Here is a 21,377-nt window from a genome sequence, read left to right as displayed (position 1 = left end):
ATTGTGGATAGCACAACAAAGCAATACTATTTAAATATGCCATAAGCATCAATATGCACTTGATCAACATCATATCAATTTTTATAGTAAGCCTTGTGGATAGCACAACAAGCTCACTAAGATCTTGACATATTCTATCGACCAAGTTTGAAGGAAGGCCCTTGTAATATCTACATCACTAATCAATCTAAGTCCGAAAATCAATAAGATTAAATTAGCTAAGTAAGTAGGTGGGAGGCTGCCCGTAGCTTTTTCAGACACCAACAGAGTTGGCCAGACCAGCATACGGACCTAATTAGAAAATCACCTATCATACTTTTTCGATACCAATTGATCTTAAAAATTTAACTTTTAATCAAAAAGTGAACTCCGACATTATAACTTAATATAATTTAACGAGAGATTTTAAACTGATCTCGGCACATCCTAACTACAACTCAATAAGATGTACATTACAAATTATGCAACTTAACATGCTTCTACTATTCTAAATAGCAATCATATGACATGCTAAAATCATATAAGGGTGTAATGGATATCAAAACATATGTCAAGCATATCAAAAAAAAATAGTAAACTCTAATCACATTAGGCATGCTTTACACCCTTAACAATACATCAATTTGAGCATCATACAACCATGATAATACTAATTTCAAAATTATCAAAAATTAATAATTAAATAATTAAAATTAAATATCATGGTATATATTAAGTCAAAAATATTTTGAGTTTAAAGGATTGATGCTATAAATAATGCAAAAATTTTAGCAAGATATGTACAAGAATGATTTTATGTTCAACAATTGTACTTGTTTGATCAAATCAGACAAAGATGGCTCTAATACCACTATTGGGTTCTGACCATGCAGTGAAAAATAATTTTCAAAAAATTTAACACAAGCAAATCAATAGCTTTATCGAATAAAACTATCAAGCCGAATTCAAAACCCTAGAATCACTTTACCGATCATGATCAAAGCAAATTCAAGTATGCAAAGAGATAAAAAATTATACTTTAACCAATATAAAAAAGTGACATATTGGTGTTCTCCATAAGACTCTAAGGTAGAAGTCCTTCAATAGTGATCCACATGAAAGTTGATCAAGATCTTTTTCAACTGGTGCGCTGCCGCAGCCCTATCTTCTGAAGAATACTGTCAGCTTCGAACTTATGTCATGATCGCACGAAAGTCCAGTTGCTTTCAATCTCATCATCAAAACGATATCAAGAAGATACTCTTTAGATATCACACAACCTAAGATTAATTTTTAGCTCCAAACATGAAAAAATCAAATCCTAGGACACTCAGGCAACACTTGCTGAAAATCTCACACCCTTGTAGCAACTTTTGCAACTCAAAATTTCTCTTTTTTTTCTCAAAATTTTTTCAAATTTTTTCAATGATTTCCACTCTTGTCTCTCTAGTTTACCTAAAAATCTTAGTCAAAATCTATTTAGAGCATCCCCTATAAATAGGGGACCAGGGAACATCACATGGGATGAAGGGCACCAACCTTTGGTGCTCCAACTTCCCATATGCCAAATAAATTCACTGAGTGAATTTTTGGTGATCCAATTACTTGGAGTAAAAAAACTCTTTGTCTTCTATGCATCATAAAAAATTTAAAAAATTTTGGTATTAAATTATAAGAGAACTAATCAGGAATTTAAGGTAACGCGTATTAGTTAAGAGCCTTCATTAAAAAGGACTCTCCACTTCACACGCCAATTTAAGATGGGTGGCATTTATTTTTTATCGTGTCTTCTATTGGATGTAAGGACTCTTTTCTACTTGAAACTAGTTTAAGTTGGATAAGATCCAATTTAAATTGACCCAATCCCATTAGATCAAAGCCAACTGATCTAGGTTAGCTCAAACATTTTGATCTAAACTAATTTGAGAACTTGGTTAATACAATATGCTAGTATATCAAATTAACCCATAGAATTTATATTAAACTCTAATTAGATCAGACCAAGACTAAATTCTAAAGTGTGTAATCTATTAGATTCAAATCTAGCCAGCAGTGGATCAAGACTTTCGATGTAACCCTAATCCAATAAGATTAGGTTACCCAAAGAGTCTCAATCAACTTGGACTCTTCTAAATTGACTTCAGAATTAAAATCTTTTAATTCTGACAAGCCCACAAGTCTAGATTGACTTCTAGCAATGTATCATAACTATTTGAAAGATTTAAAATTTTGATGAAAAATTATCCAAATATCCTTCAGTGGCAAGTTTCTGTGTAATTCAATCCTTCAGTCAAACAACATCCTAGAAGAGCTGTGGGTATGAAAATATGTCAAATCCAATCATTTATCTTTATGTATCTCAATCTGAAGGTGATGATTCAATTGATGATATATTAAAAAAAATTTTGCTAATTATCATCCTATTTGGTCAAAGACTTCCAGAATCATCATCCTATGAGATCACATAGGATGTTCGCTCTCCTTATTAGGAGTGACTGATCTCTTATTGATCATTCACAACCTCCATGCCCACTTCACCATATCCAAAACATCCTACACAAGGATCAAAGAACCAAGCTAGGTAGTGAACCAAAATATGGATCCATGTACATAAGGTACCATGGTAACCTTAGATCTAAGAATTACTTATACAACTCCCACTAGAGAATCATCAGTTGACATATAAATAAGACTCCATATGATATTCTCTCATAGGTTAATTCAGTGAACTCATTCTCTAATGAGCATCCATATCCTTGCATTAGTATCACCACACAAGTGGTTGTGAGATCAACCATCCTCATTTTTGAGCATACATAGGATATACCAGTCTTATCAGTATCATTGATCTCCAACTCAATGTACCAACGACTAAAAATATTTTAGGTTAGGGCTATCAATGATTTAGGTCTCACTGACATGATCTCATCACAGTCCTAAAATCATTGTCTGGACCTATAGTGTTCATTATAATCTTAAGAACAACAAGATGCAGCATATAATGAATCAAAAATATCTATTTTATTAATATAAATATCAATTACATGAGTTTGAAAGATAAATTATAAAATACATCCTATCGTATCCGATATGCGATTGGCTTGTAGGGCATAATTCTTTCAATGGTTGATCTATTTCTTTTTCTAATGAGCATTTCTACAAAGGTATTCTGAAAAATGGTCTTATGGTTCTATCTCTCAATGACGATACATATTAATGAAAAAAAAAATGAAAGAGAGAAGAGGTGAATAATACCTTTCTCTAGCATTGTCAGCTTGGTCACATAAGTGAGTTAAAATTAAACAAGTTATACAAAAAAGAATTCTTTGATCCTTATGATTATGAATCATTAGGAACTTGTGAATTTGTCTTATCGAAAAAATAACCAAAACTATATTCAGTGGATATGGAGAAAGGACAAGTGAGTTGTTAAGACTTATGCATATAGATGTATGTAGTCCTATGACAACTCAGACCAGAAAAGAATACTCTTATTTTATTACATTCATGGATGATTTATCAAGATTCGGATATGTGTATCTTATGAAATATAAATCTAAAGCTTTGATAATTTAAAGAGTATCAAAGTATGATCGAAAAATAAACTGAAAAGTACATTAAAATTCTTCGATCGAATCGAGAAGGTGAATACCTTTCTAGTAAGTTCTTAGATCATCTTAAAGAAAATGATATTCTCTCTTAATAGACCCCTCTATATACACCATAATTAAATGATATAGCAGAAAGGAGGAACCACAATTATTGAAATGGTGCAGTCCATGATGTACTTTACAGAACTTTCATTTCTTTCTGAGATATGTCCTAGAAACTGCTACATATATTTTGAACAGAAAGGTTCTAAATCTGTACCTAGCACTCTATATAAAATATGAAGAAAAAAAAAGTCCAATCTTAAGTATTTTAAGATTTGGGGCAGTCCAACATATGTCAAAAGAAGTTTTGAGCATAAACGAAGTTCTAGGACAGATAAATATTTATTTATAAGATATTTCAAGGAGAATATGGGATCCTATTTCTACCATCCTACTGAATAAAAGATATTTATTAATAGTCATGCCATTTTTATGGATAAAAAATTTATCCAAAAGAAGACAGTAGGAGAAAAATTAAACTTGATGAAGTTTCAGACCTACAAATAGAGACACAAGATATTCCCCAACCAAATATATCCATTGATGAGGTATAGCCACAATACACATTTCTTCTCTGAAGGTCAGAGAGAGTGTGAAGAGTACCTATAAGGTATGAATTTATCATTGAGAATGATGAAGTCCACATGATTGAAAATGATGATTTTCTGACTTATTCGAAAGTTGTTATGAGTAGAGACTCAAATAAATGGTTGGAGGCTATGAAATCTAAAATAGACTCAATGTATGCCAACCAAATATGGACTTTGATTGATGTACCTAAGATATAACCCTTATAGGTTGTAAGTGAGTCTATAAGAAAAAGATTGGAGCAAATGACGAAGAAGAAACCTACAAGACTAGATTGATGGCAAAAGGTTTCAGGCAAAAGCATGGAATTGAATATGATGAAATTTTTTGTCAGTAGCTATACTGAAATCTATTCGGATTTTGTTTGCAATAGCTGTATACCATGATTATAAAATTTGATAGATGGGTGTTAAAACTATCTTCCTTAATGGTTATCTTGAGGAAGAGATTTACATGACTCAGTCAGAAGAATTTATCTCAAGTAGGTTGGAGAGCAAATCAGATGTGCAAGTTTAAGAAATCTATTTATGGATTACAATAGGCCTCGAGGAGTTGGAATATCGATTTTGATATGACAGTTAAAGAGTTTGACTTCATAAAAAATATGGATAAACCTTATGTATACAAGAAGACAAGTGGGAGTGCATTATCTTCTTGATTTTATATGTGGATGATATACTTCTCATTAGGAATGATATCCCAATGATGCAATCGGTCAAGTTATGGCCATCATAAAAGTTTTTCATAAAAGATTTGGGTGAAGTATCCTTTATAGTCAGTATAAAGATCTATAGGGATAGATCTAAGAAAATACTAGGCTTGTTTCAGTCTAGGTACATAGACCTTCTACTGAAGAGATTCAGCATGAATGACAGTAAAAGAGGTTACTTACCATGAGTCAAGACATACATCTCTCTAAGAAGATGTCTCCTAAAATACCTAAAGAGAGGAATAGAATAAGTTCTATTCCCTATACTTCGACAGTAGGGTCAATAATGTATGCTATGCTATGTACTAGGCTTGATGTGGCTTATACCTTGGACGTAGCTAGTAGATTTCAGACTGATCCAGAAAAGGATCATTGGAAAGCAATGAAAAATATTCTTAAGTACTTGAGAAGGACTAAAGATATTTTTTTAATATATGATGGTTTTAACTTGAAACTAAAGGATATACTAATTCTAATTTTCATTCAGATCCAAATGATAGCAAGCTCATATCAGGATATGCCTTTACTCTGTATGATGAAGCAGTAAGTTGAAAGAGTTCTAAGCAGCAGACTATAGCTGACTCAGTTACTGAGGCAGAGTATATTGCTATAAGTGAAGCCACTAAGAAAGCTGTCTGGCTGAAAAAAATCATCACTGAATTGGATGTTGTTTCTAAGATTATGAATCCAGTGCTACTTTATTATGATAACACTGGAGCCATTGCTCAAGCAAAGGAACCAAGGTCTCATAGAAATTCAAATACATTCTAAGATGCTTTCACCTCATTCAAGAGATTGTCAGAAGACAAGATATAATCATTGAACGAGTAGATACAAAGAACAACATAGCAAATCCATTCATAAAGCTTTGCCACAGCAGTAATTCGATCATCATCTCGATTGCATGGAGTTAAAGTATAAGGGCGATTGACTTTAATGCAAGTAGGAGATTAAAAAAATTATACCCTACAAACCAATCATGATGGGATTTTTTTGATATTTTTGCTCACGTACATGATATTTTTATGAATAAATAAAAGATTTTATATTTCATCATATGCTGTATCTTATATTTATTAAGATTATAATGAATTTTATAGATTAGGATAATGATTTTAGGGCCATGATAAAATCATGCCATGTGACCTAAAATTTTAAAATTTTAATCTAAAATATTTTCAGTCGGTGGTACATTAAGTAGAGATCAAGAATACCAGAAAGACTAGCAGATCCTATATATGCTCGATGGAGAGGGTGGTTGATCTCACAATCACTTTATATGAAGACACTAATATAAGGATATGGATACTCATTAAAAAATGAGTTCACTGAATTGACCCACCAAGAGAACATCTTATGGACTCTTACTTATTGTCCTAAGATGATTCTCTAAGTGGGAGTAGTGCAACTGATCTTGAACCTGGAAACACCATGGTATCTTGTATACATAATCCATATTTTGGTTTATACTCATTCATTTCTAAAGTCATGTACAGGATATTCTAGATATGATGGATTATGTACAAAGGTTGTGAGTAAGTCAACAAAGAATCGACCACTCCTAGTAAGAGGAGATCGCATCCTATATACTCTAATCGTATAATGATTCAGAAAGTCTTTGATCCAAGAGAATGAAAATTAGAAAGAATTTCTAATGTTTCATTAATTGAATCATCATTATAAGATTGAGAGAGACATGAATATGTAATTGGGTTTGACATATATCCATACTCATAAATATATTCGGAATGTAAGAATGATCGAAGGATTAAATTGCATGGTAACTTACCACTGAAAAATATATTTGATATTTCTATCAAATTTTATATATTTTAGATAGACATGATATATTGCTAGATGTCAATCTTATCTTGTAGATTTGATCGAATTAAAAAGTTTAATTAGATCGTCAATTAGAAAGAGTTTTAATTACTGAACTCGGATTAGCTCGATTTGACCTAAATCAATTAGAAAGTTTTATTCAAGTCAAGTCAACTTACATCTGACCTACTACCGACTAGATGTGGAACCCAATGGGTCACACACAAAGAAAACTGATCAAAGATCTAATTGTGATTAGATCATGTTTGCAGGATAAATATGCTAGCACGTATTGCAAATCCTATCTCCTGATTCGAATCAGATTCGATTTTGGTTCTTGATTTGGGCTGACCTAATTAATTTAATCTTTTGGTTAGATCAAGTCCTAATTTGGGTTGGCCAAGAGTTGGCACTTAATTGGCTTCTTTTGAATTTATTTGAACCCAATTGGATTGGGTTAGTTCCTCTCTCTTGGTGCTTAATCGGATATGGAGTCAAGAGTCCATTCAGTTAAGGTATCTTAAAATTTCTTCATGCAAACTTTTTCTCCCTTGGTTCCACACCCCAAATGGAATTGGCACCTTGATTTGTGCCATTGGATGGCCATGAAATGGAGATCCAACCATGGAAATGGTTGGCGCCCCTTGAGATGGCTTGCATCATTTTTGGAAAAACATCGATGAAACATTGGTGATTTAAATCTGCGCCCCCTTAAAGAGACCTTCTGTTTGAAGGCACCTCTTCATAATTTCAGATGTCTTGGGCATGGAATAAATGGGAGGAGGCATGAGGAAGAGTTGGCACTACTTGGGAAAGCATCCCAATGCCAACTATAAATAGATGGACTTCTCCGAGTTCTTCCATTAGATCCAATCCTTTCTTTCTTACACAAGTCTCTAAAGTTGTCCACATAATCTTCTTTCTTTCCTTGTTAAGACAAGTCCTATTTGGAAAGGACAAGTCTGATTTTAGGATAAGGGTTTAGGAAGAGATTTAGGAAAGAAAAGGAGAGAGAAAGGAAGAGATAGGGAAGCCAAGAGAGAAAGAAGTAAGGCCAAATACTTGAGAAGTGTTATGCTGCCAAGAAAGCTAATAGAATTCTTTGAAAAAAATTTGGCAAGAAGAATCAAAGAAGGAGCTAGAGTCTTGAATCCAGTTCCTATGTGAATCACTGTTGAAGGACAAACACTTGGATACCTCATGAAAAATTTTAAATTTAGCGTGTCAGATATTCTTCTATTCTTACTTTATTATGTATGTTTGATTGTTAATCACCAAGGGATTTTTGGATCTAGGGTTTGATGTTATGGTATTTCATAATGCAAATTTTGAAATCCGTGCTTTCGCTATGCTATCAAAATCCCATAGCCTGCTGCTTGGACTCCCCGAACATATCCAAAAAGGACCTTAGGTTCATCCAACCGAAGTATTTGGATCGTGCAGATACCAATCAAGGCACCAATCAAGGCACCAATGACCCACATCAAAGGATCTTTAGGGGCCAACATCTCAAAGTTCGGAACGACGTCCGTAACTCTGAAGTCTCATCCCAAAGATGGAAGAACCAAAACTTATCAAACCATGATATCAGCAAGTGCAATATGATAAACGATAGCTCGATGGCAGAAGTCCGTGCCACTGCAAGCTCTGACGAGCTATTAGACCTAGGAGCATCTGACGACTGCAATCGCTGGCTGAAGAGCCCTCTCAACAATAGTCCAATTTGAGTCATCAACGAACTCTCGTGATGGCAAGGAAGCTTGCTTCAGCATGAAGTCCTCGAGACCCTTCCGATGATCTACTTCCCATTACGAGATGCTTTGAACTGAAAAGTAGGGGGCAAGTGTTGGATCATGCATATTCTGTCCGACTATGACGTGTTCGATGCACAAGGACATGGCGAGTGCATGGCATCGTGACCTAGCAGCCCATATGATCCAAACAACATCATATGACCCCTCAATAACTCAATAACTCTAGATCCACATCGTCAGATAACCACCGATCTTGCTCGATCTTTGTCCCAGTCCTCGACGAGCCACATCGAGACTCCAGAAGGCTCCTAGCGTGCAAGACATTTTGATCTGACAGCTGATAGTATTGACAGCTTTTTTTCACTTGTGGAAGGCTGGTTCCGTCTGACGGAACCAGCTGACATCCACGACTCTGGCTCTGATGGCCACCTCTCCAATGGAAGACGACCAATTACCTGCAAGCCTCCTCTCATAAAAGGAGCCCAAGCCGATGCTACAAGGGATCCCCTCTCACACTCTCACTATTTCTTTCTTATTGTTCTCCCTCTCGGACTGTCACTCACTTAACCATAGAAGGGTTTCCCATCGGAGAACACCTATCTCCTTCTTCAGTGCTTGGACTTTTCTTGCAAATATCTGAAGGCTCAATTCTGCACCTGCCCACTCTAGTACGGCAGCCAGTCCTGCACATCACCTCGCTACCTCACTCAGATCAGAAAGGTGCAGCAACAATAATATATGAATCGTATCCTATAATATTTATGTGGAAGATTCAAATAATTTTTTTATCAAAAAATATAAGAGATGATAAAAAAAAAAAAGATACTTATGCTAAATAAATTATTTTCATGGTTAAATTTTTACATCCTTGCATATTGCATTGGCCTAAGAAGCGAATGATCCAAAAAAAAAAAAAAAAAAAAAATCTCTCATCCCCGGTGATTGCATTGGCCTAAGATGCAAATAATCATGTACCAAAAAGGAGCAAATGGTCCAAAGGCAAAGAGACAACAGATATAGGCTAAACGTCTTCATCATCAGCATTGTATGCCGACAAAAACGGTTCTCGTTGTCGCAGTCAATCACGTGGTAGCCCAACAAAGGTCTAATATAGTAGGCTCCTCCACCGATCACATCTTTGTCTGGACTTTGCTTCTAGAGCCACGTTGGAATGGCTTCATAAGTTTCCCTCACTAACCTAACTGTTATTGGTTCTGATTTGGTTCACGAAATTTTTTTTCGATATATTTTTTAATAAAAATCTAATATCTAAATATATAATATTTTTAAAAATAATTTTTATATATTTAATTGATTATAAAAAAATTAACACATTTGATAATAATTTATATTTAATTTGAGCATTTATTTTTTAAAAATATATAATTATTAAAAAAAATTATCGATCTAAAAATTTAAAAATATTTCTTTTAAAAATTATGCCAACTCACAGTCGGTGAAAATTAGATATTTTTTTTTCACATTTCATATAAATTATTTTCTATAAAATATAAATTATTTTTTATAAAAATAATAATTTTAAAAAATAATTAAATATGAGATGTTTCTTTATTTTTTCGCTCTTTATATTTTTCCGACTTCTATTCTACCGAACCGAACGAACCCTTTGGAAAAGAAAAGATGCTTTGACCAAGTCAGACCTACAAATCACACCGGACGGCTTTGTGGCAGAGGCCTAATTATTACTTAGATCGAGTCCAATGGACCATGCCAAATCACACGGTGGATAACACGCCACATTATCCGTTGTATGTCATCAATTTTCGATTGCGCGTTATCCACCGTGCATGTGCTCCGTGATTTCCCTGATCTATGCAATAATTTCTCGTGGCAGAGAACTTTGACAAACACAATTAGCATGAAGTCTCAAGAAGAAATGGGCAAGAAAAAACATTGATAAACAAATAAATAAATGATAAAGGTGTGGAGGAAGTTCTCAATTGGTCGTTACCAGAGCATCACGGCCGAGGCAAGAGAGAGCCTGACGAATCCCCACAGGTTGACGAAGGCCTTCAAGGAGAAGCCCGACCAGGCCCGGCCGCAGGCCCCGCCGAAGATGTAAGCGAGCTGGCCCAGCACGATGAACCACCAGGAGGCGTTGAGAACGACCGCCGCCCCGACCAGCCCCCACTCCAGCCTCAGCATCAACAGCCAGCTGAACAACGTGTGCAGCAGCAGCGCCACCGTCGACACCACCGCCATCGCCATCATCCTGCTCTGTGCCTGCAGGAACTTGGCGATGGGGAAGTTCATCGCGTAGGCGAACAGCTGCGGGATCATCCACACCGAGAACGTTCCCGCCGCGGCCGCGATCTCCTCCGTCTGCCCGATAAGCCGCAGCAGCGCCCTCGCGAACACGTAGAGCAGGCTTAGCAGCAGCGCCGTCGTGTTCAGGATCACCCACGATCTCTGCATGTACACCCCCATCATGTCCAACTGCCCCGCCCCGTACGCCTGCCCGCACAGCGTCTCCAGAGCACTCCCCATCCCCAACTGCCACACATGGATCATGCAAAATTTTAAATCTACGCATTTGCTATGAGTGGTGGAAGACTATGATCATCCGATAATATTTACCATGACACCGAAGGAGAAGCCACCGATGACGGAGTTCTCGACGGAGACGGCAGCGAGCTCGAGCGTGCCGACATGGCCGGCGAACATCTGGGTGATGGCTCCCAAGGAGTACTGGCATAAGGAGGTGAAGATGGCGGGGCCGGCGAGGTACCATAGCTTCTTGGACTCCACTACGAACTCCTTCCAGAAATCTCTGGGTCCGCTTATGGAGCCGATGTCCCCGAGATCGCCGATCTCTGCCACGAAGACCATTGACGGATGGCCGGCGATCGCTCTGCCATGCCCTTCTTTCCGTTCATCTGGACGAGAGCTCTTGGAGAGCAGCGGTTCGCTCGTTGTGGCCATGCGTCCAAAGGGCGACGGCGGCCGATCGATTGCCTTTATTGTCCCTTTCTTTTTGGTTTGGTCTCGCTGGGAGGAGAAATTATTGCCTGGACCAGTCAAATCTCCGAGCATATGCACGTGGATAACGCGCAATCGAGAATTCGTGACATGCAGGGGGTACTGTGGCGTGTGATCCACCGTGGGGTTCGGTGTGGTCCATTGGACCTGGTACAAGTAATGACTATGGCGCTGGACGGCCACAGGCTGGTCCCACTGCCATTTGCCATCTAAACTGTTGGAAGATATACATCCGAATCATCATCATCATTTATTTTTTTATTTTTTATTTAACAATTTTAAACGTGATGAGGTTGCATGAGTATTTATCTTCGATGCGGCAACTTAAATTTTTTTGTCCCATTCGAAGCACTGATTGCTATTGGCTAAAAGCTATCCTTGGGTAGGCCTTGGAAGGCGGTGGTGATCCAGACGATCGCTATGCATCACATTGGTTTTGTCATTTACCTTCCAAATTTAACCCAATGATGCATTACGCTACCATTGGCAAATTAGTGGCACACTGTTTCTAAATTGTCGGCCAAGTTACATTCTTCGTTTTCGTTTGGTCGGGCTATCACTATAGTAAAAAAAAAAAAAAAAAAAAAAAAAAAAAAAAAAAAAAAAAATTTAACAATTTTTTTTTATCAATATTTTTAAAAAATATCGACAGATTGCACTGACCTACCAACGCTTTTAAAAAGCATCATCTTTTAACGACGCTTAGAAGTATCGTAAAATTTAAGCATTGTCAACACCGACGTTTTTAGCAAAAGCGTCGTTAAATAAAGCAAATACCGACGCTTTTTTACGTCATTATATAACGACGCTAAAAAGCGTCGTTAGGTTCGTTTAATACCCCCGATCTTCCGTATCCTAATCTATCTACCGCCGTCCCTTTCCACTCATTCCTCACCGATCCCATCTCCGCCGTCGGTACCGCACCCGCCGTCCACGCCGCACCCGCCGTCCACACCGCACCGCCGTCCACCGCTCCCTCTGCTGCCGTATCCGTCGACGCTGCATCCGTGCGGTCCAAGCCGTACGCCGTCCGTCCTTCTGGAAGCAGCCTCCCCACCGGCCCTCCTCTCCTCTCCCTCCTGGCGATCGAATGGGCTTTCAAATTTTTCTTTTCTAATGGAGTTGTTCACCATTTGTCAGAGAAAGAAAGGTGAGAAAATTTTGATCAATCTTTGATTCTGTTAAGTTTTCCTCCCTAATTTCTCTTTCTGTTTCTGTTATCACACATATTTGTTTATTTTTTATACATGATAGCAAAAAGTTTTGTTGCCATTGAAAATTAGCTTAACCAAAATATCGAATTGATGAGAGTTGCTAGAAATCTCGATTTGTTTAGATGAAATCTCGCACATTTGGATGCTTCTTCTAACCCAATTCCACGTAATTTCATAATTCTAATGCAGCATTTGTATAATTTTTTTCTTCCATGGATAAAAATATGAAGTATTAACCACTGTAAAAAGATAAGAAGAAAACGAAATTAGCCGAAGGCAAGACACTGAGGAAACGACAGGAGAGAGTTCAGCAGTGGGACCCAAGGTTGGAATAGCGGAACGACCTCGATTGTATTCTGCAATGTATGATTTACGTTGTTGGGTGTTATGCAATAATGCAGCATCCCAAAAACCACCATCAAGAGATGGATGGTCGTTAAACATGGCGGCATTATGTATCATACATAATATATTATTGTTGATATCTGTTCATCTTTTGATAATGACCATCAAATACTGGTCCAGTATTTTGCCATGCAAGCCATGTAATGTAAAGGATCCAGATCATTACGTATTTTTGAAGGTAAAGAGAAATATATTAATTTTGCCGAGAATGGTGCTACCTTTGTCATATGAGGCCAAACATCAAATTACTGCTTGCGAAAGATTCACATCTTTTTGAGTCTTTTGTCATAGAAGTTGAGCTCTGCACCATCTAGACTAGCATTATTTATGTCCGACAAACAGGAGCTGCATGTAAAAAAAATTACTATTGAAAAAAACTCTGGCACTGTGATAGATTGAATTTGGAACGGCATGACGTAGTTGGAAGCCCATTTGTTCTTTCATGGCATTCAGATTTGCTTTCAATTTACTACATTATCTATTCAACATATTTTTTCGAAGACGAACAGCGTCGTTGATTGAATTATCTTGTGCATGCCTGAGTACATTAGTGATGGATTAGATGTCAGAATTAAATTTATTTATAAATTTTATAAGATATTTTATTTTTTAAATTTTTAAAATGTATTTATATTAGATTGGTGTGGGCATCACTTTTACAATATATATATATATATATATATATATATATATATAGATCGGACTGACCAGAATGGTCTTGGCGAGCCTCCCGTGGAATTTAAGCCTCTGGTGACAGAGAGTAAACTTTCTTTTAAACAAATCCCATATCTGTTTTAAAATAGATTTGGATATAACTCGGATACTAAAATTATGGATATAAATATATAAATATATATATATATATATAAATTATAGTTAAATTTCATGATTATATAATTAAAGATATTATTAAATATATAATAAATCAAATTAATAATTAGATTAATATAATAATTTTAAATAAAAAATTATAAATATTATATAAAATTAAATAGAATAATAAATATAAATTGCATATCCTGATGTACATCGGATAAACAGTCGAACTCAGAATTTTATGATAAGTTGGAATTTTATATAAAAAATTATAAATATTATATAAAATTAAATAAAATAATAAATATAAATTGCATATCCTGATCACATTGCTGTTTCATAATTACCTGATAAACAGGGTCAAATCCACCCTCTCCAATTTTACTTTCAATTGAGAAATTGTTTGTGGCAGCCAATATGATCTCAAGATCAAAGAAAGGAAGATCTGGTTCTTTGCTAGCACTTATTTCATCATCTGTACAATACTCTTCTGCTAGGTAGGCAGCTGTTCCACGCTGTTTATTTTGAAAAAAAAAAAAACTACTTAGCATGGATTTTAATTTTAAAATCCATGCTAAGTAGATTTTCATGGGTCTTTTTGTGATGGTTGTGAATTTCATGCCAGGCAATGTTAATTATGAATTAATTTTAAAAAAAATTAATTGCATAGAATCATAGACCCATCTTTTGATTAATGTACATATTCTATTGTATCCGTACATTTATTTATTTTTGTACGGATAAAAGAATTATGTACATTGATCAATTGATTGTCCAGTATGGACAGTTTGGAAAATGTGAGTAATTCTATAGGTCATTACCATAATCAAATGGTATGCTGAGGGTTCGAAAAAAATTTGGATGGTATTTTTCTTTTGTTCTTCCTATATGGAAGAACTAAGGGGAAATGCTGTCGAAATTTTTTTCGACTCTTGTTGCATATCATTTGATTTCAGTAATTGACCTATAGAATTAATACATTTTCTGAATGGGATAGGACTTTCTTTACCTATTGGTTGATGATAGCAAGCATTTACTATGTAAACTTTATCTAGCTGTTATTTTTTTAGATTTTATGAAATGACTGATATTTTTTACTCATTGCATTAATATAGATTGTATAATTTTTTTTATTTTTAGATAAATTGCAAGTTCGGTCATTTTTATCCTACAATGGACAAAAGTTGGATAAATAAACCAAGGAATAGTAAAGAATATTTAGATGGAGTTCATGACTTCATTAAATTTGGTATGGAGAAAAGTAGTTTGAATGGAAAGATTTTATGTCTATGTCGGAAATGTGTAAATAGTTCTTCTTTAGATCCACAAATTGTTGAAGAATATTTGGTATGGAATGGTTTTTTAAGAGGTTATACCGACTGAATTTTTCATGGAGAATCTATGTTGCCATTATCATGTAACCAACCCCTGACTCATTTTGGATCCACTAGCCTACAAGACAATTTGCAAGAGATGATGATATAAGGGGTTTGATCACAGATGCTTTTGGACTTGGTGTTCAAAATTTAAGAGAATCCAGTAGTATACAAGAAACAGTTGGGATATTTGATGGATGTACGCATACGGAACGTATGCATGTTGAGGAGCCTATACATACATCTAATGATAAGACAGCTCGTTATCACACCTTAATGAAAGATGCAGATGAAGAATTATATCCGGTTGTACGAAATTTTTTAAGATTTCTTTTCTTGTACATTTATTTCATTTAAAATATTTGAATGGATGGTCTGGAAAGAGTTTTACCATGCTGCTCAAGTTATTAAAGGATGTATTTTCAGAAAGCACTCGTTTACCACCATCGTATTATGAAGCCAAGAAAGTAGTAAAGGAATTGGATCTTGGATATGAAAAGATTCATAGTTGTCCGAAAGATTGTATGTTATATCGGGGTGAAAATGCTAATCAAGAGTCATGCAATGTATGTGGATCTTCAAGATGGATAACACAAAAAGAAGATCGAGACGATGTACTGAATGAATTGGATGCAACACGGAGTAAAAAGAAACCGGCCAAGGTATTGCGTTACTTTCCTCTTATACCTAGATTGAAAAGATTTATGCATCATCAAAAACAGCTTCATCAATGAGATGGCATGATGAAGGACGTACAAAGGATGGAATATTGAGACATCCAGCAGATAGTCTTCAATGGAAAGTATTTGATATAGGCATCTGATTTTGTCTCTGATGTTCGCAGTGTTAGGTTTGGCTTAGCTTCTGATGGCTTCAATCCATTTTGGACCCTGAGTTCTACCTACAGCACTTGGCCAGTCGTTTTGATACCTTACAATTTGCCACCGTGGATATGCATGAAACAATCATCACTTATCTTGTCAATGGTTATTCCAGAGATAAGGGTCCAGGCAATGATATTGATATTTTTCTACAGCCTTTAATAGAGGAATTGAAACAGTTGTGGGAGGGTGTTGATGCATTTGATGCTTCAAACGGCCAAACATTTAAACTACGGCAGCTTTGTTATGGACTATTAATGATTTTCCAGCATATGCCAATTTATCTGGCTGGAGTACAAAGGGACGGGTCGCATGTCCTTGTTGTGGAGATTCAACACATTCTATTTGGTTAAAACATGAGGTAAATTTTGTTACATGGGACATCGTCGATGGTTGGAAGCAAATCATCCATTTCGATTTCAGAAAGATTTGTTTGATGGTACTATGGAATTGGGATGTGCCCTATTCCACCTTCTGGAACTAATGTTCATAGACAAATGGATGGCATCAATTACAGCTATGGTAAGCACTCAAAGTCCTCTCAAAAAAGAGGAAGGGATGATGTTGAAAGCTCAATGCACAAGGGTTACCAGAGGAAGTTAGTATCAGTACTATAGATGCAGAGGTGTTTCAAGATCCAGATAATTATTTCGAGAATGAAAATGAGGAAGACACACAGATAGCATCTACACAACAGCCCAGTAAACATTTATGGAAAAAATGAAGTATCTTTTTTGACTTACCTTATTGGAAACATAATCTTATTCAGCACAATCTTGATGTCATGCATATAGAGAAGAATGTTTGTGATAATTTACTTGAAACATTTTTAAACCTTGATGGAAAGAGCAAAGATAACATGAAGGCGCATCTCGATTTAAAAGAAATGGGTATCCGACAGGAACTTCATCCTAAAATGCTTGCTAATGATAGAATGTATGTGCCTCCTGCATGTTACACAATGTCTGCTGAGAAAAAGATAATTTTTTGGGAGTTTTGAAAAGTATCAAAGTACCTGATGGATATGCATCAAATATTTCACGATGTGTGCATCTAAAGGATCGAAAACTTTCAAATTTAAAAGTCATGATGGTCACATATTGATGCAAGATATTTTTTCAATAGCTTTAAGATCGTCATTGCCGAAACAAGTTGTTGCAATTATATTTCGATTATCGTCATTCTTTAAGGCATTATGTTCAAAAGTTATTGATCCTCGGAAACTTGATCAGTTAGAATTCGATATTGCAATTATACTTTGTCAGATGGAAACGATTTTTTCTCCTGAATTTTTTACTATTATGGTACATCTGCTCATTCACCTAGCTTCAGAAGTTAAAGTTGGTGGACCGGTACATTATAGATGGATGTATCCTATTGAGAGGTATTATTGCAAACCTTAAATCTTTTGATAATTTTATTAGAAATAATAGTATACTGATATTTTAATAAATATTTAATTCTTGAAGGTATCTTGTGCGTCTTAAAGATTATGTGTGAAATAGAGCCTATCCCGAAGGCTTGATTGCTGAAGCATATATTGCGGATGAATATTTGACATTTTGTTCAAGATATCTTCAAGGTGTAGAGACTATTTTTAGTCGACCTCAATGGCATAATGACTTTGTGGAGAATGCAGAACTGTATAAGTTCTTAACTGCTGAAAATTTTGGGAAGAGCTGAAAGTATTGTACTTGATCAAAAATTCTTAGCACAAGCACATCGTTATGTGTTACTTCATAGTGACATAATATCTGACCATCGCAGGTTAGTATATTTAAGGCATGACATCAAGATTTAAATTTTATATTAGATATAATGTTCTAAATGATATATTTATATTTTATGCAGTGAATTTTTAATTTATCAGAGACAAGCCAATCATAATATTCGTCCTAATACAAGGATTGAACAGCGATGGTTGGTCGAGTTATTTCCTATGTGGCTTTCGAATCAGGTATGATTTATATTTAATTATGGGATACATTAATTTTTAATACATATTTAATATCAGATAACTCAACAGCACTTCGTCATATTATTTTTTTTTAGGTATCAAAGATGATGGAGAAAATAATTCAGATGAACTAATAGCTCTTGCTCGAGGACCTAACAAGATTATGAATAGATATAACGGTTTCATAATTAATGGCTTTAAATTTCATACTAGAGAACGGAAGAAATTTAGAAAAATACAGAATAGCGGTGTTATGGTGGAAGCGGATGGAAAATCCTATTATGGTGCACTTAAAGATATCTATGAGTTGGATTATTATGGAAAATTTAAAGTAGTATTGTTTAGATGTGATTGATAGACATAAACTCACCAAGGGATTTGAAACAAGATGCAAATGGATTTACACTTATAAATTTTTCAAGGTTGATACACACTGGTGTGTTATTGAAGGATGACTCATTCATTTTTTCATCTCAAGCTCGTCAAGTATTTTATGTACAAGATGCAAAAGATAAAGATTGGTTTACTGTCATCAAAACAAAACTAGAGACTTATATGATATGGGAAACCAAGTGGAGGATGATGATGATGACACTTATACACAATGTATGCCCTACAATTTTGTGCCAGCTGATGATTTAAATGCTACGACGACATTGGTTAGGATAGAATTTGAAGGAAACACTACTGCTTGATTGTTACTGGTAATAATTATTTATGATGTATATATTTTACATTAATTATTATGTTATTTTACTCCATATATTAACTGATTCTACTTTTATTTATATAAATGCTAGGTGACATCATGCATCGCAGGGGACGATATGCTGGTGTGCAGTTCCAGTTTTCACAGACAGAGGCCGGTACGTCTTCTTCAGCACAGCAGCCTGAGGTCAGTTCAGCTGTACAGCATTCTGAGCCCTATCCTTCATCATCAGCACAGCACGATCCTCCTGTTCATCAGTCGGATGATGAGATACACGTGCAGGGTATATATTATCTTTCATTAATTTTATTTTTATTTTATTTTATGTATATTTATGATATAATTACTTTTATGTATTTTTTGCAGACGGATCCGGGAGAGTACGCCCCAGACGCAGACCCACAGTAGTACGAGATGTGTGACAGATGCGTGAGGATGAGAGAATTGTTGTGGAGTGCAATCAGCTAGGTCAGCCAATTAAGAAAGCTGCCTACTTATTGACTTCATTTTTGGGAACTGTTGCTCGGAGGCCTCAGCTATGTCCGTTGGGCTATGCAAAATGGAATGACATGCTTCCAACGTACAAAGTTGAGCTCCTTCGAGTTATAGAGGTAATAAATTGATATTCATACTGTATATTAATTGTTAATCACTTATATAATTTATTTCATTTAACTTTTTTTTTATAGAGCAAGTTTGTTCTTCCTCCATCCACTCATGATTTTGTAATGAAGTCTCTCAACTGCAAATGAAAGAATATAGAGCACAATTGAAGAGGGACTATATGAGACAGGGTATGACAGAGGAGGAGATTGCTAGGAATTATCCTCCTGATGTACCCCCTCATCAGTGGATGGAGTTGGTTCATTATTGGTTCTCCGAGAGGGCACAGGTATATTATCTGCTCATAAACTTTTTTTTAATATTTTATAAAAATATTGATTTATATTATATATTATATATTATACATATAATAAGTTCTTTACTTTATTTTATAGACTTATTTTGCTATTGGTAGAGCTGCACAAGCAGCTCAGTCTGTTCCTCATACATCGGGGTCGAAGAGTTATGCACGACTCCGACAGGAGTTTGTATGTTCCTTAAACTTTCATAATTAACTTTTAATTTTTATGTTGAAATATTTATATAACTAATATCATTATGTATCGTAGACCATGTCTGTATCATGATACTCATATATTTTTTTAAATTATTATAACTGTTTGCTTAAAATTAAAATTATTTGCGTAGGTGGATGAGCATGGGAAGGAACCTGATAAAGTGGAGTTTTACCGGATGACTCATACTCATCAGGATGGTACTTTTGTTCGAGATGAGTCGAAAGATTTATATGTATGGCATTATTAATATTTTATTTTTTGTAATGATTTTAATTTAATTTTGTTTGCTATTAATATATAACTCTTGTCTTCAAAATAAATACAGGAGAGGGCTACATCTCTCATTGTGGAGCGTGACGATGAGTCCGCAGCATCTACGCAGCAGAGCCGTATCGAGGCTGAGGTGTTCACAGAGTTGATGGGACCAGAGCGCTACGGCCGAGTGAGGGTTATGGAGTAGGAGTCACCCCCATTCAGTTATCTGAGGTTAGTAGATATACGCAGCATGTTGCAGCAGATGCTCAGGATTCACGCATCCGCAGACTCGAAGCGGAGATACAGGAGATTAGACAGAGTCGTGCCGCTGAGATGGAGGAGATGCGACAGAGCCATGCCGAGATGCAGGCCATGAGGGACAGATTGATTGGCTTACATCTTTATTAGAGATGTATGGCCCATCTCAGGTAAACAATATTATTAAATATATATTTTTGTATTAATTTAATGATCTATATATTTTTATTTATAGATATACAAATCATGCTTTTGATATGTTTCTTGTAGGCTCCTAGCACATTAGGCACCCGTCGAGACAGCGGCACGTCACGTGGAGACAGTGACGACCATCTGCCTGCAGATTGATATTATTTTATTTTTATTGTATTCTTATATTTATTTATATTACTCTTGATTGTAATGGATAATTAGTACTTTATTTTTATTTATATAAAATAATATCTTTTAGTTTGGTTAAATTTGCTATTGAAGTTTACTTTTGGTGTGAATGGTGGTGACTGTACAGGTTTATGTTTGAATAATTGATATAATTTTGTACAGGAATGTATGTATTTTTTTTTGTATATAAAATCTGTATATTTTTTTTTTCTGTTACAAAACTTAGCGATGCTTATAAGCTTTGTTAATACACTGTTTAACGATGCTTATAAGCGTCGCTAATGACTTAACTGCCGACGCTTCAAAAAGTGTCTTGGTAGAGTGGAGGATGCGTTGTTTTTAACGATGCTAAAAAGCACCGTTAGAAGATAATTTTACAATGCTTTAAAGTGTCGTGGAAAATTATTACGACGCTTTTAAAAAGCATCGACGCTTTTAAAAAGCATCGGCACTTTTTATCTCCACTCTTACATAGACGATGCTTTTGCGATGCTTTTTGA

At 35.5% G+C, this 21,377-nt stretch overlaps 1 protein-coding gene across 3 annotated transcripts in view; it reads right to left on the bottom strand.

Moving 5' to 3' along the window:
* The window catches only part of LOC105032991 (protein DETOXIFICATION 29), a 99,229-nt gene extending 87,634 nt beyond the window's left edge, over positions 1-11,595 (bottom strand). For 2 of the 3 annotated variants that reach the window (XM_010907602.4, XM_073243092.1), the window contains exons 1-2: positions 11,103-11,593; positions 10,477-11,018 (exon numbers count right to left, since the gene is read on the bottom strand). In XM_010907602.4, the coding sequence (XP_010905904.4) occupies positions 10,477-11,018; positions 11,103-11,558 (998 nt within the window). In that variant the 5' untranslated portion in view covers positions 11,559-11,593. Of the gene's footprint in view, positions 1-10,476; positions 11,019-11,102 lie in introns of all 3 variants that reach the window. The other variant, XM_019846503.3, reaches the window with a different exon arrangement.
* Positions 11,596-21,377: the final 9,782 nt, after the last annotated feature.

The sequence above is a fragment of the Elaeis guineensis genome, chromosome 9 (genome assembly GCF_000442705.2).
Source record: "Elaeis guineensis isolate ETL-2024a chromosome 9, EG11, whole genome shotgun sequence".
NCBI lineage: Eukaryota > Viridiplantae > Streptophyta > Magnoliopsida > Arecales > Arecaceae > Elaeis > Elaeis guineensis.
The sequence above is the reverse complement of the archived record's forward strand: the minus strand, read 5'-3'. Positions and strand labels throughout refer to the sequence as shown.